Source organism: Hypanus sabinus, chromosome 11 (assembly GCF_030144855.1).
Source record: "Hypanus sabinus isolate sHypSab1 chromosome 11, sHypSab1.hap1, whole genome shotgun sequence".
NCBI lineage: Eukaryota > Metazoa > Chordata > Chondrichthyes > Myliobatiformes > Dasyatidae > Hypanus > Hypanus sabinus.
This window is the reverse complement of record NC_082716.1, coordinates 35,798,169-35,822,999: the sequence shown is the minus strand read 5'-3', so window position 1 is coordinate 35,822,999 and position 24,831 is coordinate 35,798,169. Positions and strand designations below refer to the sequence as shown.

Below are 24,831 nucleotides of genomic sequence, written 5' to 3'. Positions count from 1 at the left end.
TCCTGAGCAGTGTTTGTTTATTAAGAGTTTTCACAAACAAGTGGTTGCCCTGATTAACAGATGGACCAATTAACCAGAATCCAGTGTATTCATAACAGCACACATGAAATAATAGCTCACCCCTTCAAAGTGTGTCAGGAGCCCAATGTTGTCCTACAGCCTACTTTAGAAATCAGCAGCGTGCATCAATTAACACATTACATGATTCAGTTTAGTTTGTAGAATAATCTTCAATGATTTCAATTCGATCACAGATACTCAAAGAGCTAAACATTCTTACTGGGAATGCAGATTCTTGTTAACAAACTCACATACATATTACTGCCCTATGAGTAAGTATATCCAGGATTAATTTTTATGGAAAAAAATCATATTCTCTTTGTTATCCAAGTTTACATAAAAGATTTTAAGTTAGTATTATGTAAATAACAGAAACATGACATGAAACAGTTTAATTAAGTATATTGGAGTAAATGTACCGAAAACTCTCACACTTTAGTTTTACTTTTAAAAGAATATTCGTTGGCAAACAGAATTTCCTTTAGTTCCCAATGCTCATTACTGCCAACAATCTTATCCATTGTCAGCATATTAAAATGTTCACATGACTACACTACAGATTGAGATAATAAACATTTTGAAAAGAATAAATGGTCATACTGATACTGTACGTACAGGCAAAGAGCTTCAAAATTCAAGTTCAGGTTTAATTGTCATCCATGACTACAGCCAAACGAAACAGCACTACTCCGGGTCTAAGCAGAATACTAACAGTCACACACACCACAAGGCACAGAGAGCACTAATAAGATAGCGAGCACATAAATGATAGCAATAAAATATGGACTCAAAAAAGGGAGCTTTGAGAGGGTTAGCCCATTGCACATAGCCTATCAGCGGCATCAACAATGTTTTACCAAGAGGGATTTCTCTCAGTTATTTAAAAAGGGAGCTTTGAGAGCGTTAGTCCATTGCACGTGGCCTATCAGCAGCTATAATCGGAGCACCAATCGTGAGTTAAATTGCAGAGAAGTTTCAGGCATAAAAGGGAGACACTGCCAAGCGGAGAGGTCATTAAAGGAGCAGTCATCGACAGAGTGATCCGACGCAGAGTGGTAGGGCTTTGGCTCATTCAGGTTTCGGCAATAACGGGTCGAGGCAAGGTAAGTTACCTGTGAGGAACAGAAACAGGATGCATGTCTCTGAGGCCAGAGTTCTGTACTGGGTGTCAGATGTCCGGGAGACCACCCCCAGCGTCCCGGATGGCCACATCTGCACCAGATCCTTAGCGAACAGGTTAGGGAACCGGAGATGCAGCTCGATGACCTTCATCTGGTCAGGGAAAGGGAGAAGGTGATAGAGAGGAGTTATAGGCAAGTAGTCACACCGGGGCCTCAAGAAACAGATAAGTGGGTAACAGTCAGGAGAGGGAAGGGCAAGAGTCAGATACTAGAGAGTACTTTTGTCGCTGCCCCCCTGAACCATAAGTACTCCTGTTTGTGTACTGTTGGGGAGGGGGGGATGGCCTACCTGGGGGGAAGTGACAGTCTGGCACAGATTCTGGACTGTAACTCAGAAGGGTAGGGAAAGGAAGAAGGCTGAAGTAATAAGGGACTCTCATGTTAGGGGGTCAGACAGGCGATTCTGTGGACGCAGTAAAGAAATACGGATGGTAGTTTGCCTTCCAGGTGCCAGGGTCCGGGATGTTTCTGATCATGTCCACAATATCCTGAAGTGGAAAGGTGAACAGCCAGAGGTTGTGGTACATATTGGTACCAATGACACAGATAGGAAAAGGGAGGAGATCCTGATTACAGACTACAGGGAGTTAGGAAGGAAGTTGAGAAGCAGGAGCTCAAAGGTAGTAGTCTCATGACACGCGACAGTGAGTATAGGAATAGAATGAGATGGAGGATAAATGTGTGGCTCAGGGATTGGAGCAGGGGGCTGGGATTCAGATTTCTGGATCACTACGACCTCTTTTGGGGCAGGTGTGACCCGCACAAAAAGGATGAGTTGCACTTGAATCTGAGGGGGACCAATATCCTGGCAGGGAGGTTTGCTAAGGCTATTGGGGAGAGTTTAAACTAGAATTGCTAGGGGTTGGGAACCAAACTGAAGAGACGGAGGAAGGGGTGGTTGGCTCACAAATAAAGAAAGCTTGGAGACAGTATGAGAGGGAGGATAGGCAGGTGATAGGGAAGGGATGCGCTCAGACCGATGGATTGAGATGTGTCTATTTTAATGCAAGAAGCATCATGAACAAAGTGCATGAGCTTAAAGCATCAATCAGTACTTGGGAGTTATGATGTTGTGACCATTACAGAGATTTGGATTGCTCAGGGGCAGGAATAGTTACTTAGAGTGCCAGGCTTCAGATGTTTCAGAAAGGACAGGGAGGGAGGCAAAAGGGGTGGGTGTGGCACTGCTGCTCAGAGATAGTGTCACAGATGCAGAAAACGAGGAAGTCATGGAGGGATTGTCTACTGAGTCTCTGTGGGTGGAAGTTAGGAACAGGAAGGGGTCAATAACTCTACTGGGTGTTTTTTATAGACCATCCAATAGTAACAGGGGCATCGAGGAGCAGATAGGGAGACAGACTCGAAAGGTGTAATAATAACATGGTTATCATGGTGGGAGATTTTAATTTCCTAAATATTGATTGGCATCCCCCTAGAGCAATGGGTTTAAATAGGGTGGAGTTGGTTAGGTGTGCTCCGGAAGGTTTCCTGACACAATATGTAGATAAGCCTATGAGAGGAGAGGCTGTACTTGATCTGGTATTGGAAAATGAACCTGGTCAGGTGTCAGGTCTCTCAGTGGGAGAGCCTTTTGGAGATAGTGATCAGAATTCTAACTCCTTTAGCATAGAATTGGAGGGGGAATAGGAACAGAAAAGTTAGGGAAGTGTTTAATTGGAGTAAGGGGAAATATGAAGCTATCAGGCAGGAACTTGGAAGCATAAATTGGGGACAGATGTTCTCAGGGAAATGTACGGCAGAAATGTGACAAATGTTCAGGGGATATTTGTGTGGTGTTCTGCATAGGTACAGAGAATGAGACAGGGAATAGATGGTAGGGGACAGGAACCGTGGTGGACAAAGGCTGTTGAAAACCTAGTCAAGAAGAAAAGCTTAAGAAAGGTTCAAAAACCTAGATAATGATAGAGATCTAGAAGATTATAAGGCTAGCAGGAAGGAGCTTAAGAATGAGAGAGCCAGAAGGGGCCTTGTTGAGCAGGATTAAAGAAAACCCCAAGGCATTCTGCAAGTACTTGAAGGATAAGATGTGAGAGAATAGGACCAATCAAGTGTGACAGTGGAAAAATGTGTATGGATAATAGCTGAGGTATTTAATGAATACTTTGCTTCAGGATTCACTACAGAAAAGGATATTGGCAATTATTGGTGACTGTTACCATCAACTTCATCTATGCCTCTCATCATTTTAAACACTTCTCCAAAATCACCCTTCATTTATGTACATTCCAAGGGATAAAGACCTCACCTGGTCAGCCTCTCTCTCTGTAATTTTGGTCCTCTAGTCCTGCAACATCCTCGTATATCTTCTCCGTATTTTTTTCAGTTTAACAACGTATTCTATAATAAAGTAACCAAAACTGTATACAATACTCCAAGTGTGGTCTCACCAACAACTTATATACCTGCACTAGATTATCCCAATTCCTATACTCAATACCTTGACTGATGAAAGCCAGTATACTAAATCACAAACATGAGAAAATCTGCTGGATATCCATGCAATACACACACAAAATGCTGGAGGAATTTAGCAGTCCAGGCAGCATCCATGGAAAAGAGTAAACAATTGACGTTTTGGGCTGAGACCCTTCATCAGGACTCAAAAGGAAGAGGAGACTTCAGAGTATTTCACCTATCACCTACCACGTTGTATTTCTTCCTCCCCTCCGCCCACCTTCTTACTGCTACTGCCCCTCTTCCATTCCAGTCCCAATGTAGGGTCTCAGCCTGAAACACCCACTGTTTACTCTTTTCCATAAATGCAAACATACTAAATCCCTTTTTCTATCCATGACACTGCTTTCAGTGAACTATGCACTTAAGTTGTCTGTGCCAGTGTAGTGGAATCTGCACCAGAATTCGGAGTGAGAGGTCCTGGGTTCAAATCTGGCCAGCTCCTTGTACGAGTTCTCCTCATGCTGGGTTGAGCATCAAACTAGCAACTCAGATTTGTAAAACAGACAAACATGAAAGAAGCGGCAAGGTTGCTAACCGATTCCCCCAATTGGTGTGGGGAGGAACTTTGAGACACTTACCTTGCTAGGCCCCTCCACTCCATTACCTGCCATTCCTACTGCTCATTGTACAAGTCCTATGCTGGTTTGACTTTCCTGAATCCCTGCCTGTGGCAACAAATTCCACAGATTCACCACTCTCTAGCTAAAGAAATTCCTTCTCATCTCCACTCTAAAAGGACACCCCTCCATTCTAAGGCTGTGTCCTCTGATCTTAGACTCTCCCATCAGCTCTACATCCACTCTATTAAGTCCTTTCACTATTCGATAGGTTTCAATGAAGTCACCCCTCATTCTTCTGAATTTGAGTGAATACAGGCCCAGAGCCATCAAACACTCATCATATGACAAGCCACGCAATCCTGGACTCATTTTTGTGAGCCTCCTTTGAACCCTCTCCAGTTTCAGCACATCCTTTCTAAGGGGCTGTTCACAACACTCCAAATGAGGCCTCACCAGTGCTTTATAAAGTCTCAACATTACATCCTTGCTTTTATAATCTAGTCCTCTTGAAATGAATGCCAACATCGCATATGCCTTCCTCATCACATACGCAACCTACAAACTAAGCTTCAGAGCCAGTCTCCTAATATAAGTCCTTCTGAATCCAATTACAAAACTTTATAATTGGAACATTTATAAACCAAAAGTACCTGTATTTAAACTTAAGGATTATTTACTAATATCATTTGAGATAGTTATGCTGGGATTGTCACAAGCAACTGAAAGTAAATTGAACTTTGGCTTCTAGCAGGAGGTTGATGCTGGAGAATCACCAACACTGGCATCCAGTTCCATCAACTTCAATGGAGCGGTATGTTGTGAAGACAGTACAATGGGAAACCAATCCTCTGATCTCATTGACTGCTGACAAAGACAGTTTTTTTTTAATTCCAATGCTCAAAAAACACAAATGTCTAATCCTGAGAATTTGAAAGCTTATACACCTATTTTTCATACTTTTGTGCGAGAGCTGATATTATTTTCCTTCCCACTTACACAGTTGAATGTGTTACACTGCAATGTAACAGCACTTACCAAAAGGTTCTACAGGCTTGTCTATTTGGCGCAGAACATAGAAAACTTGCTGCAAAAGTCAAAAAAATGTTCCAGGCATAGCTACTGACGCAAAGAGAAGAATTCACTACCATGACATTAGAATTATCATCTATTACTTAAATAAATAGGCTAAAAAAAGGCATGAAGTTGCTCTAGGATTCTAAGGGATTCTATATGTACATTCAAAGCAGAAGGATTGCTAAAGACAAAATTAGTCCTCTGGAGGACCAGAATAGTAATCTATGTATAGAGCCAAAACATAGGGTAAATCTTAAATACATTCTTTGCATCTATATTTACTTGGAAAATGGATATAGAGTCAATAGAAGTGAGGCAAAGTGAGATCAACTTCATGTGTCCTGTACAGATTACTGAGGAGGAGGTGTTTGTTAACCCCAGGAAAATCAGGGTGAATAAATCCGCAGGGCCTGACAAGGTGTTCCCTTGGACTCTATGGGACTCTAGTAGAGACTGGATATACAAGTATTTAGACAGACATGGACTGATTAAGGCTTGAAGAGGGATCTGCATCAGCTGGAAAATTGGGCCGAAAAATGGCAGATGGAATTTAATGCGACAAGTGTGAGATTTTGGACTTCAGTAGGAACAACGAGGGTAGGTCTTACACAGTGAATGGTAGGGCACTGAGGAGCGTGGTAGAACAAAAGGATCTGGGAAATACAGGTATATAGTTCATTGAAAGTGGTGTCACCGATAGATAGGGTCGTAAAAAAAGGTTTTGGCACACTGGCCTTCATAAACCAATGTATTGAGTATAGGAGACGGGATGTTATGTCGAATTTGTAAAAGACATTGGTGAGGTCTAATTTGGAGTACCGTGTGCAAATCTGGTCACCTTCTTTCTTTTTACATTATATGTCAATGATTTTGATTCGGACTTGATAACCTTGTGGCTAAGTTTGTGGACAATACGAAATAGGTGGAAGGGCAGGTTGTTTTGAGGAAGCAGGAGGTCTGCAGAAGAACTTAGAGTGGGAGGGTGGGCAAAGAAATGGCAGATGGAATATAGTGTAATAAAGTGTATGGTTATGCACTTTGATAGCAGAAATAAAGGTGTAAACTATTTTCTAAATGGGGAGAATTTTTTTTTTAAATCAAAGGTGTAAAAGGACTTGGGAGTCCTTGTGCAGGATTCCCTAAGGGTTAACTTGCAGGTTGAGTCAGTGGTAAGGAAGGCAAGTGTAATGTTAGCGCTCATTTCAAAAAGACTGGAATATAAGCTGAAGCTTTATATTGCATTGGTCAGACTGCACTTGGAGTATTGACAGCAGTTTTGGGCCCCTTATCCATGTAAAGTTGTGTTGGCATTGGAGCGGATCAAGGGGACGTCCAGGAAAATGTTTCCAGGAATGAAAGAGTTTATGGATGGGGTGTGTTTGGTGGCTCCGGAAGAATTCAACAAGTCAGGAAGTAGTTATGGAGAGGAATAAATGGTTGACATTTTGGGCTGAAAACCTTCAGCAGGTTGGAAAGGAAGGGGAAAGCAAAAGTAGCCTATTTAGCCCCTCAAGCCTACTCTGCCATTCAATAAGATAGCGTAGTGTTCAGCACAACACTTTACAGTACCAGCAAACAGGCTTCCCTCCACTGTCTGTAAGAAGTTTGTGCAGTCCCCGTGACCACGTGCGTTTCCTCTGGGTGCTCTGGTTTCCTTCCACAGTCCAAAAACCTACTGGTTGGTAGATTAATTGGTCATTATAAACTGTCCATGATGAGGCTCGGGTTAAATCGGGGGTTGCTGGGCGGCACAGCTCAAAGGCCAGAGAGGCTGAGTCTCAACAAATGGAAGATCTTGACTGATCCATTTGTGGCTTCAACACCAGTTTCCTGTTGATCATCCACTTCCCCAACCCCAATCCATCCTAAACCCCCTTCTCACTCAAAATATATGTCAATTCTTCCTATTCAATGGATCACATCCACATCTCTGTCAGGTAAATTCCAAAAAGGTCACAATTCATCAAAAACAAACACATTCCTATTTCAAAGAAAACAAATCTTGTTTTCAGTTTATGCGATAACTATTGGGAACTGCAGACAATATACACATGGTTCATTTCCTTGCTGAAAAAGGAACCTTGACACAACATCAACACAATTCTTTGAGATAGTTACTAAAGTAAATCACTATCTCTTCTGTTGATTAAATAGCCTAGCACATTAAAGGCTCAGTTGATTATCAACATTTAGCAAATTGCCAACCCTTAACAGAAGCTGCAAACACAAGTGGTTTGAATGGTAATGGCCAAAATCATGAAACAATTCAAGTGACGAATATTGACTTTCAACAAGATTATGAGCTTGATTTTCCAGATAAAATGTTAATTTTGTTATAATAAGCTGTTTTAGTTATTTTTTTAAATTGAAAATATATCGATTGATGGTTGAACACATAAAATGCTGGACCTGGCAGGTCAGGCATCTACAGAGAAAATGATGTTGAGATTTCAATCCAAGATTCTCCATCAGGACTGGAAGGGAACAGTGCAGAATAAAAGGGTCGGGGGAAGAGAAGGAGTAGTAGGTGGCAGTTGACACGGGCAAGGCAGGAGGTTGGGGTTGGGGGGGTGTTGGAGGAGCAAAAGGGGATAATGTGAGAAGCTCAACAAGAACAAATGAAAAGGGAGCAAAGTGATGGCATAACAAGAACTGTAACAAAGCATTTACTTGGTTTACAGCACTGCTACATCATCAGATTTTCATACCCACAGAGTATACTGATTGGCTCAGAATTTATACTAGCAACGCACTTCCCAGCGACCATGAAAAAAAGTTGCTATACACAACTGGCCACCTCTACAGAAGTGTTTCATGTTAATTAGGAGCTCCTCCCAGTTACCCACAGTCAGAGCAGCACCAAAAATAAGCATTTGGCTAGCATCATTATTATTAATATTCCCTAAGGTACATAATGAAAAGAAAACTATAAAGTTGTTTTAATTTTATATTCAGAGTGCCCCTTTTGGAAGAGTATTACCTCAGAAACAGGGTTGGCCAGAAGTTGCAACCACAGAATCTTTATTGCAGACAGCTTCAGAAGGCAGTTAGGTGAAAGATTTTATCTTAGCATTCCCTCTAAGCCTTAGTGATTATAACAAACTGAAAAGGAAACAGATGATATGAGAGAGCAAGAGAGAAAAATAATCTTTTTCCTTGGATAGCTAATAAAACATGACAAAAACATATGGTGGGTCATTCTTCTCCTCCTTTTCATACCCAACAGCTACTCAGCAGCAAGGAAACAGCAGCTCAAAGAGTTTTGTTCAAAGAACTGCACCAGCATCTCTCTTAGAGCTCAGGAGATGAGGTTAATAGGCTTAGGGGCTCAGCTGAATGCTAATGTTACGAGTGAATGTGTGTGACTCACAGCTCCAACAAATGGTAAAACTCCTTAGGGCCAAATGGGATTCTTTTTCTCAACCTGAAAACATACACAGCCCCTTAATTAGTGAAAATAAATGGCCTGGATTTTCTGATCAGCAGCAAAGAGAGAGCACTTGAAAGGCATCTGCCACAATGATACCACAATACTGTAGTCCAGACATTGACTTTGATGAACAGCAAATTTTGTCAACATCCCATCGAACATGAACACATTCAAAATTTCTGAATTTTTTGAATATTTAGAGGAATTTTAATCCATGCACATAGTTTTATTGGGAACAGAAAATTATCTCAGAAATAAACTCAATGCCAGTAAAGCTTTAATTACACAAGATGCAACAAACCATGACAGTTATAGACTCTGATAAATTTGTAAACAGCTGAAGTTTTTGCCAATTCAATGGTTTCTGAAGAATTCAAAGGAAAGCCAGCAAAACAGTAACTTTTGGACTGCCCTGCATAATTAACAGTGAAAATTCATCCTCCATTTCACCGTAGTCAGTTCACAGAGTAAAAACGGCAAATGCTGACCATTTCAAAATCAGAATCTGGTTTATCATCACCGGCATGCGTTATGAAATTTGTTAACTTAGCTGCAGCACTTCAATGAAATACATGATAATATAGAAAGAAAAAAATAAATAACTAAATCAATTACAGCAAGTATATATATAATTTTTTGAATAGATTAAAGGTAGTGCAAAAATAGAAATAATCTATATTTTAAAAAGCGAGGTGGTGTTCAGGTTTAATGTCCATTTAGGAATCGGATGGCAGAGGCAAAGAAACTGTTCCTGAATCACTGAGTGTGTGTGCTTCAGGCTTCTGTATCTCCTTCCTCACAATAACAATAAGAGGGCTTGCTCAGGGTAATGGGGGTCCTTAATAATGGACATCAACTTTCTGAGGATATCTTGGGTACCAGGGAGGCTAGTACCCCAATATGGAGCAGACTAATTTTATGACTTTCTGCAGCTTCTTTTAGTCCTGTGCAGAAGCCAAACCGCCCCCCCCCCAACACCCCCCAAGGTACCAGACAGTGATGCGGCCTGTCAGAATGCTGTCCGTGATATATCTATAGAAGTTTTTGAGTGGTTCAGTTGACAAACTAAATCTCTTCACAGTCCAAATGAAATATAGCCGCTGTCTTGCCTTCTTTATAGCTGCATCAATATAACAGCATAAGATATAGGAGCAGAATTAGGCCATTCAGCCCATTGAGTCTGCTCTGCCATCATGGCTGATCTCGGATCCCACTCAACCCCATACACCTGCCTTCTTGCCATATCCTTTGATGCCCTGACCAATCAGGAAACTATCAACTGAGCATTTCACAGATTTACTTCACTCTGGCTAAAATAAAAATTCCTCCTTACCTCTGTTCTAAAGGGTCATCCCTCAATTTTGAGGCTGTGCCCTCTAGTTCTGGATACCCCACCATAGGAAACATCCTCTCCACATCCTCTCCATCTAGTCCTTACAACATTCAGTAGGTTTCAGTGAGATCCCACCCCCCCTGCATTCTTCTAAATTCCAGTGAGTACAGGCCCAAAGCTGCCAAACATTCCTCTGTGTTAACCCGTTCATTCCTGGAATCATCCTTGTGAACCTCCTCAGGACTGCTTTGGATAGGTTGAGACCAGGTTAGGCCATCAGAGATCTTGACACCCAGGAACCTGAAATTGCTCACTCTCTCCACTTCTGATCCCTCTATGTGGATTGGTTTGTGTTCCCCCCTCTAATCATTGCTGAAGTCCACAATCAGCTCTTGGTTTCACAGACATTGAGTGCAAGGTTGTTGCTGAAACACCGCTCAACTAACTGGTATATCCTGCCCCTATACACAGCTCATCCTCATCTGAGGACGTTGAATAGCACAGTAGGCATTCTTGATAGCAGTGTAACAGTGGTCCAGTGTGTTGCTTCCTTTGGTACTACAAATGATTCACTAATGAAGTAATTTAGTGATATTTTTTCAGGCTGACCTGGTTAAAATTCCCCAAAATGATGGTGAATGCCTCAGGGCATGCTGTTTCATGCATGTTGATCCCATTGCTCAGATCATTTTATGGTTTGTTTAATCCCAAATTCTACTCCATTGATAAATCTGAGAGGGCATTCAGCAAACAATAGTCCCAGGTAATTAAAATGATGATCACCTCACTATTTTAAAACCATTCCATTACTTTGCAATTCATTCCAAATTTGAGATGACACTTGATGAAGTTGTGAACATATTTGGAATGAGTGCATCAAACACTCTTCAGTTCAACATGTAAGTGTGAATGTGATTACTTCATTCAGTTCCTAAAGGAATTACATCAGAGTTTTAGCAAATACCCTACTCAGCTTACCCCTGAAACTGAAGGAAATAATTACCACTGCCACTGAGGTAACATTTACTATTTAAAGTTGTTATACCCAGAGGTGGTAATGGGAACAAGCTCCCACTATCTAGTAAATGCTCCCAATGGCATATGTCTCAAATAGCCTCTGACAACTAAGTCCAGCACCCGACCTTCACGTGTGGTTTAGCTACTAAGCCTGATGGAACGGTTTCTACTGACAGGAGAAGGGACAAAGACGAGTTACTGGCGCCTTAAAACCAGTTGCTTCAGACAGATGTGGCTCTTCAGCCGTGGTTGGCAGCTCATCAAGGGGAAGGCAAACTCTGATGTCAAAGCTCCCCTGCCTCGCAGCCATTCCCAGTCGGGAGTAAACCCTGAAGAAAAACCCAGAGCTGGAGTCCCTAAAGCAGTCCTACCTTGAGTTGAATGCTGACTGGCAACACTGCTGGTACCAAACTGTACTGGTCTCTGCCATTCCTTTGGGTTCATCGGTTGCATGGAGAGTGGAAGTTTGCTACATGGGCAACAACTTGTGCTCCATATTGTCCTGCCCAGTCTTGTGTATCCAGACAGGTAGGACGCAATATCCATGGTCAACTCTGACCAATGGAGGCCTTCACCTCATTCTAAGAACATGAATTAGGGTTAAGGGCAAGGCTGGCAGTTTTCAGAAACCCTGGTGCATGAAAGCTACTGAAGCACTGGTTACGAAACAGAAGGAAGCATACACTGCACATAAGCAATTAGGAAGCAGTACCAGCAGTGAGGAGTTAGGTTCCAGAGGGCTGGACAGTGGCTCTCACAAATTCCCACAGAAGCACTGTGGAGAGCATTCTAACTGGTTGCATCACCGTCTAGTATGGAGGAACCCCTGCACAAGATCGGAAAAGGCTGCAGAAAATTGCAGCTGCATCATGAGCACCAACCTCCCTGGATCAAGAACATATTCAAAGGGCAGCATCCATCATGAAAGACTAGCATTACCCAGGATATATACCTTCTCATCAAGAAGGTGGTACAGGAGTCTGAAGACAGACACTCAATATTTTAGGAACAGCATCTTCCCCTCCACCACCAGACTGCTGACTGGACAATGAATCCATGTACACTACCACACTTTTTTTTTGCTGTCTTTCTGCACTGCTAATTATAATTATTTTTATATAAATACTACTAATTGCAATTTATAGTTCTTTTGTATTGCAATGTAATGCTGCCACAAATATATATTTCATGACATATAACAGTGAAATTAAACCTGATTCTGGTTCTGAATTTCTTGATTACTACAAGAAGTGTGGGAGTTCACTTAAGAGAGAGATTCGGAGTGCAAAAAGGAGATTTGAAAAAGATCTGGCAGACAAGTTGAGGTAAACCCCCTGGAGATGGTATATGAATTTTGAGTAAAAGAAAGGCTGGAAAGAGAGCATGTCACCTGAATGATCAGTATGGCTTTTGTGTTTCTCTCAATGTTCACTGTGGAAAAAAATGATGGTAGCGAAGGAAATGGGGGAAAAGAGTGACATAGCCCTGGACCACATATAAATCCGCAGGGAGGAGGAACTGGAGGCCTTAAAAGTACATTAAGGTTGATAGATCTCTGGGCCTTAACCTAGTGCATTCTTGTACCTTGTGGGAAGTAACGGGAAAAAAACAGTGGAGACCCCTGTAGAAATTTTTGTTGCATCTTTGATCACAAGTGAGGCTCCAGAGGACTGGAGAGTGGCTGATATACCCTTGGTTAAAAAGGGTAGCAAATTCAACCCAGAAAACTACACGCTCACGAGTCAGGTGATGGGTAATTGTGAGGGGACCTTGAGGGACAGGGACTGCCAACATTTGGAGAGACAGGATCTTATTTGAGACGGGCAGCAGAGCTTTGTGTGTGGTAGATGTTTTACAGACGTGTCTGACAGATCTCTTGGAGTTATTGTTACCTCTCAAAGGATGGATGGGGATGGGGCAATGGAGATTGTCCTTATGAACGTTAGCAAGGCCTTTCAGCAGGTACCCCTGGCAGGCTAGCCTGAAAGGTCAGATAGCATTTGACCCCAGGAGAGATATCAGATTGGATTCATAGCTGGCTCAGTGATAGTTAAGCAGAGGTTGAGGATCAAGGACTCAGACTGAAGGTCTGTGTCCACTGATGTGCCACTGGGGTTAGTTTTGGAATCTTTGCTTTTTGTAATAAATATAAATTATTTTGATGTGGATGTACGAGGCATGGTTAAAAAGTTTGCAGGTGATACTAAACAGATCATAAGACCGTAAGACATAGAAGCAGAATCAGGCCATTCGGCCCATCAAGTCATTCCGCCTTCCAATCATGGCTGATACTTTACCCCCCTCCTCAGCCCCACTCCCCAGCCTTCCCTCCGTAACCTTTGATGCTGTGTCCAATCGAGAACCTATCAAGCTCTGCCTTAAATACACCCAACAACCTGGTCTCTGCAGCTGCCTGTGGTAATAAATCCCACAAATTCGTCACCCTCTGGTTAAAAAAATTACTTTGCATCTCTTTTTTAAATGGACGCTCCTCTATTCTGTCCCTACTTGTCCTTGACACCCCCACCATGGGAAACATCCTTTTCACATCTACTCAAAGGTTTCAAAGGTATTTTCCTTTCTTAAAGAGTACAGTGACATTTGCAATTTTCCTGTCTTCCGGAACCATGCCAGAATCCAATGATTACTAATGCCTCTATAATCTCTACTACTACCTCTTTCAGAACCCTAGAGTGCAGTTCATCTGGTCCGGTTAACAGACAGACAGACATACTTTATTGATCCCGAGGGAAATTGGGTTTCCTTACAGCCACCTTACAGACGAAATATAGCAATATAAAACCATAAATAATTAAATAAAAGTAAGTTAATCATGCCAAGTGGAAATAAGTCCAGGACCAGCCTATTGGCTCAGGGTGTCTGACGTTCCGAGGGAGGAGTTGTAAAGTTTGATGGTCACAGGTAGAAATGACTTCCTATGACGCTCAGTGTTGCATCTCGGTGGAATGAGTCTCTGGCTGAATGTACTCCTGTGCCTAACCAGTACATTTTGGAGTGGATGGGAGTCATTGTCCAAGATGGCATGCAACTTGGACAGCATCCTCTTTTCTGATACCATCGTCAGAGAGTCCTGTTCCATACCCATAACATCATTGACCTTACGAATGAGTTTGTTGATCCTGTTGGTGTCTGCTACTCTCAGCCTGCTGCCCCAGCACACAACAGCAAACATGATAGCAATGACCACCACAGACTCGTAGAACATCCTCAGTATCATCCGGCAGATGTTAAAGGATCTCAGTCTCCTCAGGAAGTAGAGACTGCTCTGTCCCTTCTTGTAGACAACCTCAGTGTTCTTTGACCAGTCCAGTTTATTGTCAATTCGTATCCCCAGGTATTTGTAATCCTCCACCATGTCCACATGACCCCTTGGATGGAAACAGGAGTCACTGATGCCTTAGCCCTCCTCGGGTCCACCACCAGCTCCTTAGACTTTTTCACATTAAGCTGCAGATGATTCTGCTCACACCATGTGACAAAGCTTCCCACCATAGCCCTGTACTCAGCCTCATCGCCCTTTCTGATGCATCCAACTACGGCAGATTCATCAGAAAACTTAGGTCTTTTAGGTTTTTGAGCACCTTCTCCCTTGTAATAGTAACTGCACTCACTTCTCTTCTCTCACACCCTTCAACATCTGGCACACTGCTAGTGTCTTTCACAACGAAGACTGATCAAAATACTCATTTAGTCCATTTGCCATTTTCTTGTCCCCCATTATTATTTCTCCAGCCTCATTTTCTAGTGGTCCTATATCCACTCTCATCTCTCTTTTATATTTAACATACTTGAAAAAGCTTTTACTATCAACTTTGATATTGTCTACTAGCTTACTTTCATATTTCATCTTTTCCCTCCTAATGATTCTTCTAGTTGCTTTCTGTGGGTTTTTAAAAACTTCCCAATCCTCTATCTTCCCACTAATTTTTGCTTTGCTATATCCCTTCTTTTTTGCTTTTACATTAGCTTTGACATCCCTTGTCAGGCACGGTTGTACTATTTTGCCATTTAAGTAATTCCTTGTGTTTGGAATGCATCTATCCCGCACCTTCCTCATTTTCCCCAGAAAATCACACCATTGCTGCTCTGTCATCCCTGCCAGCATCTCCTTCCAATTTACTTTGGCCAACTCCTCTCTCATACCGCTGTAATTTCCTTTACTCCACTGAAAGCCATGACAGACTTTACTTTCAAGTCTGAAAGTAAAATTTCAAGTTGAACTTAATCATATTGTGATCACTGTCCCTGATGGGTTCTTTTACCTTAAGCTCCCTAAACACCTCCAGTTTATGACATAACACCCAATCTAGTATAGCTGATCCCCTAGTAGGCTTAATGACAAACTGCTCTAAAAAGCCATCTCTTAAGCATTCAATAAACTCACTCTCTTGAGATCCATTACCAAGCTGATTTTTCCAATTGACGTGCATGTTGAAATCTCCCATGACTATCATAACATTGTCCTTTTGATACACCTTTTCTATTCCCCTTTGTAATCTGTGGTCCACATCCCAGCTACTACTGTATATAACTGCCATCAGGGTCCTTTTACTGCTCCAGTTTTTTAACTCAACCAACAAGGAGGCAACATCTTCTGATCCTATGTCACATCTTTCTACTGTTTTGATGCCATTCTTTACCAGCAGAGCCAAACCACCCCCTCTGCCTACGTTCCTTTCCCTCTGATACAATGTGTAACCTTGAACATTCAGCTCCCAACTACAACCATCCTTCAGCCACAATATCATACCTGACGATCTGTAATAACACAACAAGATCATCCACTTTATTTCTCATACTCCGTGCATTGAGATATAACACTTTGAGTACTGTATTTGCTACCCTTTTTGATTATGCATTCCTAATACACCGATACTCACCCTGCTGGCTGCAATTTGGTCCTATTATCACTATCTTTGCTTTTTTACCATTCATCCTATCCTGAGTCCCTTCACTCTGGTTCCCAACCCCTGCCAAATTGGCTTAAACTCTCCCCAACATCTCTAACAAACCTGCCTGTGAGAATATTGATCCCCTTGGTTCAGGTGCAACCAGTCACTTTTGAACAAAAGAGATCCCAATGATACTGAACCTGAAGCCCTGCCCCCTGCACCAGCTTCTCAGCCTTGCATTAATCTGCCAAATCCTCCTGTTTCTATCCTCACTGGTGCGTGGCAGAAATTAATACCCTGATGGTCCTGCTTCTCAGCTTTCTACCTAGCTCTCTAAATTCTCTTTTCAGGACCTCTGTGTTTTTTCTTATGTATCGAGACATCTGGCTGCTCTCCCTCCGTCTCCAAAATGCTGCGGACGTGATTGAGACATCCCTGACCCTGGCACCAGGGAGGCAACATACCACCCGGGAGTCCCATTCTCATCCACAGAGTCTCCTGTCTGTTCTTGTGGCTATTGAGCTCACCAAAACAGGTGGGGCTGTAGAAAGCATAGAAGGTTATGAAAATTTACAAGGAGATCTTGATCAGCTGGATATGAGGGCTGAGATTTGGCAAAAGGTTTTCAATCCAAATATATGTGAATTATTGCATCTTGGGTGACCAAATGAGGGTAGTACTTGTACAGTGAATGGTAGAATCCTGAGCCACGTAGCGAAACAGGAAGCTAGTAGAACACGCGCACTGTTCGCTGAAAGTGGCGTTGCAAGTAGATAAGGGATGAAGATGTTTGGCATACTGGCCTTCATCAGTCAGGGCGTTGAATATAGCAGTTCACAGGATACTGTTTGTTCCAATTGTGTAAGCCATCCAGATAAGGAGAGGTTTAGAGAAATGGTCCCCAACCACCGGTAGGGTCAAATCATATCGTTTCCTTGCGGCCCGGTGGTTGGAGACCACTGGTTTCGAGAATTATGGGCCAAAAGCACACAAATAGACCAGCATACTGGGCAAACACAGTCAGCATGGACGAGTTCAACTTAAGGGCGTGCTTTGATGCTGTGTCACTCTCTGACTACAACATTTCATAAAGAAATAATTCCTATCAATAAAATAGGAATGATATAAAGTTGGCAAAAATGAGCACCCTTTGTTGGCTTATATCTTTTCCCTATCCAACAAGTCCTGTTTCAATTCAGTAATTTACTTCTTAAACTATGGATACAAATCTATTGAAACAAACATTGACCCTAGATTTGAAGATTACCTGTGCTGATTTATGAACATTAAACAAACAGAAGGCATAAACCAATTTATGCTTCCAAAACTATGATGCTGCTTGAATACTTATAGAATGGCCCTGAACTAAGAGAAATCCTCAAGATTGTTTCACTCTCATTGTGGAGGAGTACTCAATTGCTATTTCCCTGGAAGAGGCCCGGATCAGCACAGAGTATCTTAACTGTACAAACTGATCTTACATTAGTTCCCACCACAAAAAACTTTGCTGCATTAAGTACACAACATTCTAGAAGATATTGACTCCCTTTAAAAAGGCAAATAAAATCACAGCAATGAGGATTCCCTGAATCATCTGATGGTGTTGATGGTGTTATTTCTAAAGTGGTGGTATCTTAGGAAGGAGGCATCCATCATTAAGGATCCCCACCACCTAGGACAGGCATAAGCAAACTACGGCCCGCGGACCATATGCGGCCCGTTAAGCTTTTTAATCCGGTCCGCAGAACTTGATGAAATTATATTAATAAACCTTGTTAACGTTTTTTCCCCGCAATTCTGGCATTTTCCCAATAGATGACGCACTCTATATACATTTGTGGCGACCCATTTCCTGGCACATCCGAACCGGCTCACAATTAGCCAGTGTTCCGGCTAAGGGAGATAGCCTGCGGGGATTTGCGAGCACAGAGCTTTGGAGCCTCTGCGCAGGGGGGCAGGTTGAGGGAGGCTGGGGATTTTGAATAAAGTTTATTTCTTCGACTGCAGTTACCGACTCCGTGTCGTAATTTTAGCGCTGCATGCAGCACACCGCTACACATTGACCTTTGTTGAGGTGCAGCGTATTACTCCACATTTGAGCTTTACTCTTTGTTCGGCTCGACCTATTTGTGTGAACAGGCGTTCAGCGTCATGAACATCAACAAAGCCAGCCACAGATCCAAGTTAACTGACCAACACCTCACATCCATCCTGAGAATCGCCACAACAAAGCTAAATCCAGACTTTGATGCGCTGGCTAAAAAGGGAGACCAACAACACTGTTCCCACTGAAAATAAAAATAAGTTTCTTCGTTGTGTTATGTAAAAAATGCATTTGAAAATATTTTTTTCAATAAGCCTTACATGTTGCACGTCATTTCTGTTAAGTGATGGACATGAGTAGTGCGCAGGTGCACTTACGTTCTCAAAATAAAAAATGCGCTCCAGATCAAATAACGCGCTCTGCATACTGGCGCACTGTCACTGTTCTGTCTTTGTGCTGGTCGTTGCTGAGTTTTGGCACAGGGGACAATTGAATAAGAAGGAGCAGGACAATTAGACCTGCATCTCCTACCATTTTTGAAATAAAGACAGTCAGGAGGAGAGTGATCATGATAACATCTTGAAGGATAACAGAATTTTCAGTGCTTTAAAATAATAACTGTTACTATTAAAAAAGCTGTATTTTATTCATTTAATTTTCAGTGTTTTAAAAGTCATTTCAATAAATAGCTAAATACCATGGGACTTCAAAGACAGATATTTTGTTGTAATGTATTTGTTCATTTTCAATTGAAATTAAAGCACATGTTTTCTACATATCCCATGATATTTTATTTTCTCTTATGAGGTGTATTACCAAAACACTCCGTCCATCTGCTCCTGGTCCGGCCCCCCTGTCAAATTTTAGAACCCTTTGTGGCCCACAAGTCAAAAAGTTTGCCCACCCCTGACCTAGGACATGCCCTCTTCACATTGTTACCGCCGGGAAGGAAGTACAGAAGCCTGAAGGCACACAGAGATTCACGAACAGCTTCTTCCCCTCTGCATGGACATTGAACCATGAACACTACCTCACTACTTTTTTATGTCTGCTATTTTGCACTACTTATTTTAACTTAACTATTTAATAGACATAAACTGTATACTTAATGTAATTCAGTTTTTTTCTCTATGTTTATTTATCATTGTACTGCTACTAAGTTAAAAAATTCATGACGTATGCCAGGGATACTAAATCTGATTCTGATATTTAGTCAGATTTTATACTCAAACTGAAGCTGAACACAGAGCATGATGGGAAACTTCCATCAGCACGTCACTGATACTCTCCAACATTTGGAGGTTTAACGATTATTCAGAGGTTGGGAATTGATGAAACCAAACAACATTGCAAACCATCAATTACATAGGACACACAGAACAGAAAGAATAGAAGTGAAAAGGTTTCTTGACTGCAGGAATAATGTATGGATGAAGGTTCAAAGTTTTAATGTGGACAGCAGAAATGCTCAAGGTTCAGCCTTCTGGTTCATGGTGTAATTTCTAAGTGAGTCCTCATTCAGCTTTGGGCAATTTGTCCAGGAACCTAGAAATATAGTCACCGTGGCAGCAGAATGGGAGCCATGATAGTGTAGCAGTTAACAGAACTTTATAACAGCTCAGAGTACTGGAGTTCAGTTCAATTTTGATGCCATCTGTAAAAAGCTTGGAGGTCGTTCCCGTGAGCATGTGGTTTTCCTTTGGTTGTTCCTGATTCCTCCCACAGTCCAAAGATGTAGCGGTTAGCAGGTTAATTGGACATTGTAAATTGTCCTGTGATTAGACTAGGGTTAAATAGATGGGTTGCTATACAGTGTAGCTCATTGGGCCTAAAGGACCTGATCCCTGCTGGATTTCTAAATAAATAAATACTGTGACATATTATTCCTAACACAGGAGACAAAATGTCTGGAGCCTTCAAGTGAAATTGTCAATTACAGGATACAATAGAATAATCTCTTGTGTGCAGAAGTAATTATCCAGTATTTCCTTAATGCAATTGGAGTATACAGACTTAAAGGATTAAAACTGAATGATAGTGCAGTCCATCCATCAATTTCATGGATTTATAGTGATGGATGTGTTGATTGCCTGAGCTAGTGTTTCCATCTCCTCTTCTACTAGAAGTGATATCACCAGAAGAAAGTGATGAAATTTTAGAGAGGCACAATTTCCAAAGAGTCTGGGACAATGAACATTCAGATTTGTTTCAGCTCTCATGTTTGGCTGATACGCACCATATCATCATGCCAAGTCCGCATCAGTGGAGTTTCACGCCAACCAGACTTTAGCTATCACTTAGTTTCAAGCGTGCAAATTTCATCTACATGTTTAGTCATCTTATCTGTCTTCATTTGTCAACAAATAATGAAGGTAGGGTGGGAAGGGAAACTATAGGAGTGAAGGAGGGGAGAGAAGCACAGAGAGGGGAGAGGGAGAGAGAGGGAGAGAGGGAGAGGGAGAGGGAGAGAGGGGGGAGAGAGAGAGAGGGAGAGAGGGGGGAGAGAGAGAGGGAGGGAGGGAGAGAGAGAGGGGAGAGGGAGAGGGAGAGAGAGGGAGGGAGAGAGAGGGAGGGAGAGAGAGGGAGGGAGAGAGAGAGGGAGAGGGGGAGAGAGAGAGAGAGGGAGGGAGGGAGGGAGAGGGAGAGAGAGAGGGGAGAGAGAGGGAGAGGGAGAGGGAGGGAGGGAGAGGGAGAGAGAGAGGGAGAGAGAGAGGGGGAGAGAGGGAGGGAGGGAAGGAGAGGGAGGGAGGGAGAGAGAGAGAGAGGGGAGAGAGAGAGGGGAGAGGGAGAGGGAGGGAGAGAGAGGGAGGGAGAGGGAGGGAGAGAGAGGGAGGGAGAGGGAGGGAGAGAGAGGGAGGGAGAGGGAGGGAGAGGGAGGGAGAGGGAGAGAGAGAGCGAGGGAGGGAGGGAGTGATAGTTTCTAGTTTTAGAATCCTAAATAAAATAACAACTTGAACCATTCTAGACAAGACTCCTGATTATTACACAGAGATTTTGTGGAGTTGGTCCTTTTAGCATTAATCATTACACAAATAAGAAAAGATATCAATTATGGATCCTATTCTTGTGGTAACTTCTACTTTACAAAAAGACCACTCGAAAAATTTGATGGCCAAAAGAACACCTTTATCTGGGATGGTAAATGATATTTACAATACAGAGGCTTCCAGGTACCTCGTGCAGCATGGGTGGTGGAACTATATACAATGCGTACTAGGAGTAAAAAGAGCGGAAGTAAAGACCCCGCCAACCCCGGACCCCGCCTCTTGCTACCAACAACTCCCTGATTAGTATTAACTTACTTTTAATAATTCTCACATTACAACAATACTGGTCTGTCTAAAACATTAGTAGGATTTGTATGAAGTATTTGATGTGCATATTCCAGTGAAAATGGCATACATTTCTGTGTATGTATACTGATTAGTAGTTAATGGAAAAACATGAAGAATGTTCCAGAAATGCAATTTGAGTGGAGCGCTGCTTTCATGAGAAAGTTTCCAGTTATTTTCTTGTAATGTGCTGCATGATATTTTTGTGAATGATATTATAATAAATAAATAGAACAAGGTGTGTGCCAAAACAATTTGCTTCTACAGGCAGCAAATAAACAAGACCTTGCCCAGTGTGGTTCCATACTGAAAGGATTATTTAACGAACTATTTCGATTAAAATATAATTTGTATCTGTTTAGAAGTGATTATTTTCTACCTTGTTTGATTTATTTTAGTTAGAGATACAGCATGGAACAAGCCCTTCTGGTCCTTCAATCCAGGTGGCCCAGCAACTCACCAATTTAACCCTAGCCTAATCACAGGACAAGTTACAATGACCAATTAAACCATTAACTGGTACATCTTTGGACTGTGAGAGGAAACCGGAGCACCTGGAGGAATCCCATGCGTGCATGAGAAGGAACGTATAAACCTGCTTACAGAGGACAGTGGAATTAAACTGATACCCAGAGTCTAACAGAATAGCGCTAACTGCTGTGGTACTGTGGGGCCCCACTGTTTCTATGTCTGCTTTTCTCTATATACATTTAATTTTTCTATTCATTGCTTAGCTATGTTCGACTAGTATTCCACAAGAATAGTGATTTTTTTTCTCTGAATTTCCTGATTTTACAGAAGTAACAATGCTGGCACCAGTAAGTGCAATACGTACAGTTGAAAGAATGTATTATGTAGAAGACAAGGATCAGAATTAATATCACCAGCAAATGTGAAATTCATTGACTTTGCGGCAGCAGTTCAATGCAATACATAATTATAGAGAAAAATAACAAATTACAGGAAAATATATTTATTTATATTTATTCAAGAGTTAAATAAGTAGTGCAAAAATAGAAATAAATTAGTGAGGTAGTTTTCATGGTTTCAATGTCTATTCAGAAATCAGATAAGTGCAACAATTTGTAAAAGAAATAAAACAAACAAAATCAACGTTGTTTAGTGAAAGGGAAAATGTTTAAAAATTGATAAAAGGCAACTGCACAATATAACCATTAGGCAGAAGGTACAGAAGCCTGAAATCCCAAACTACCAGCTTCAAAAACAGCTACTTCCCTTCAACCATCTGGTTCTGAACTACTTTGATCAGTTTGCACTAAAATTGACTTTTTGCTGTAACTGTATTCTTTCTTGAGACAAATGGATATAGTTCATGTTTCTCTTGTAAAATGTTGCTTATAGGATGCTCTATACCTAGGATGCTGCTACTGAACAGGCTTTTCATTGCACCCGGGCACCCATGAACTTGTGTCTATGGTAATAAACCTGACTTTGACTTTGGAGAGCACATGGGGTTGGATATAGAGAGGGATTAGCCAACTAACAGAAAACCAAGGAATGAAGAAATGTATTACTGACAACCAATCAGGAAAAAGTGACCCATTTATCTCAACTTTGGTTTGCTGTGGTAAAACATACCACAGAGATCACTGCTGGGTTTCAAACAATTCTACATACCCCAATAACTCCTCATTGATGACTTGAATGAAGAGACTGTATGAACTGTGATTGAACTTGCAATGCAAATGACACAAAGATGCTCACAATTCGTGAGGGGAAGACAAACAATCTCCAATGGAATAAAAACAGGTTATGAGAGAGGTCAAAGTTAACAATTAGAGTATAACATAGGAAATGTAAGATTATCTACTTTGAATTGAAAGAAAGTCATCTTTAAATGTAATAAGACAACAAAATATTGTGATGCAAAAGGACCTGGTGTTCCTAGTACAAGAAACCTACAAACTTAACATAGTAAAGCTTGTAATTGGGAAGGCTAATCGAAGGCATAGAACTTAAAAATAGGGAAATTTTGATGCAATTTTACAAGAAATTCACACGAAGTAGCATATATGAAATGCTGGAGGAACTCAGCAGGTCAAGCAGCATCTAGTGAAACTAAAACTGTCAACATTTTGGGCTGCGATCCTTCTTCTGGACCCTAGAACGATAGCATCAGAATAAGGAGTCATCAATTTTAAGATCGAAATGATGAGGAAAGGAATGCAGAGGTTCACAGATAATTAAACCACAAGGGAGTAAAGCAACATGGAAAGTGTTATCAAGCCCAAGATTAACCTGGGTATTTGCCAACACAAAGACAGTCTTACAGTTCATAACTTACTCTAGCCGCATGAACAACGCCAGAGAATTATTTATGTCCTTTGTGCTGTAGGTTTTCTATGTTTCTATGTCAGTCCATGGCTTCCTCTTCTGCCATGATGAGGCCACTCTCATCCTGGAAGTGCAACACCTCATATTCCATCTAGGTAGCCTCCAGCCTGATGGCATGAACATCAATTTCTCCAGCTTATTTATTTTCACGCCCCCTTCCGTCTTTTTCAATTCCCACTCTGGCCTCTTGCTTCTTCTTCTGCCTATCAGCTCACCCAGTGCCCCTCTTCTTTCGTTTTCTCCCGTGGTCCACTCTTCTCGCTCATCACATTCCTTCTTTTCCAGCCCCACTTATCACCTCCTAGCTTCTTACTTCATCCCCCACCCCACCTTGCCCACCCAACCTGGCTTCTATCAGCTTCTAGCTTGTCCTCCTCCTCCCCCATTCCCCCCCCCCCCCCTTCAGCTCCTTATTCTGGCATCTTTCCCCTTCCTTTCCAGTCGTGATGAAGAGTTTTGGCCCAAAACGTCAATTATTTATTCTATTCCAGAGATACTGAGTTCCTCCAGCGTTTTGTGTGTGTTGCTCTGGGTCTCCAGAGAACTGATTTCAGTTGTATAAAATCTACATCAAGTAGTGGGCTAGGCAATGGAGACAGTAAACTGGGACAAAGGAGTAACTGCACAATCTTTGTGAAGTTTGAAAGAGTTGAAGTGATTGGTTGCATCCATACATTAAACTCCTAAAAGACATGAAACAAAGAGGCAATTTGCATCTTTAAAGACTTGAATAATTTACCTGTTGTAACTTCATTAATTTTTATCTACTTTGGAACAGATCCTGTTGAAACTTCACAGATGAATGAACATTTTAATGAAGGAAAACTGCCTCAAACCTTTACCTTATGTTTATTGATTTATTAATAATAAATTACAACACTTCAATAATGCCCATCATGCTGACATTTAACCAAATCTTTTATGCTTTATTTCCTGAAGCATCTATTATTCAACGTATTTTCCTAACTTGTCTTGGTTTATAAGTTTATTTACCACATTCAAACTATAATTAGAAATTTAATTTAAACTATTCTGAAGAGTTTATCCAAATAGC

General features: G+C 41.6%; 1 protein-coding gene across 3 annotated transcripts in view; it reads right to left on the bottom strand.

Annotated features, from left to right (window-relative positions):
* b4galt2 (UDP-Gal:betaGlcNAc beta 1,4- galactosyltransferase, polypeptide 2) overlaps window positions 1–24,831 on the bottom strand; it is a 391,100-nt gene that overhangs the window by 210,108 nt on the left and 156,161 nt on the right. Inside the window, exon 1 of one of the 3 annotated variants that reach the window (XM_059984120.1) lies at window positions 1,173–1,280. The exons of the other annotated variants lie outside the window; for them this stretch is intronic. Coding sequence (XP_059840103.1) covers window positions 1,173–1,272 — 100 coding nt within the window. The 5' untranslated portion in view covers window positions 1,273–1,280. Of the gene's footprint in view, window positions 1–1,172; window positions 1,281–24,831 lie in introns of those variants that run through there. 3 annotated transcript variants of the gene reach the window in all.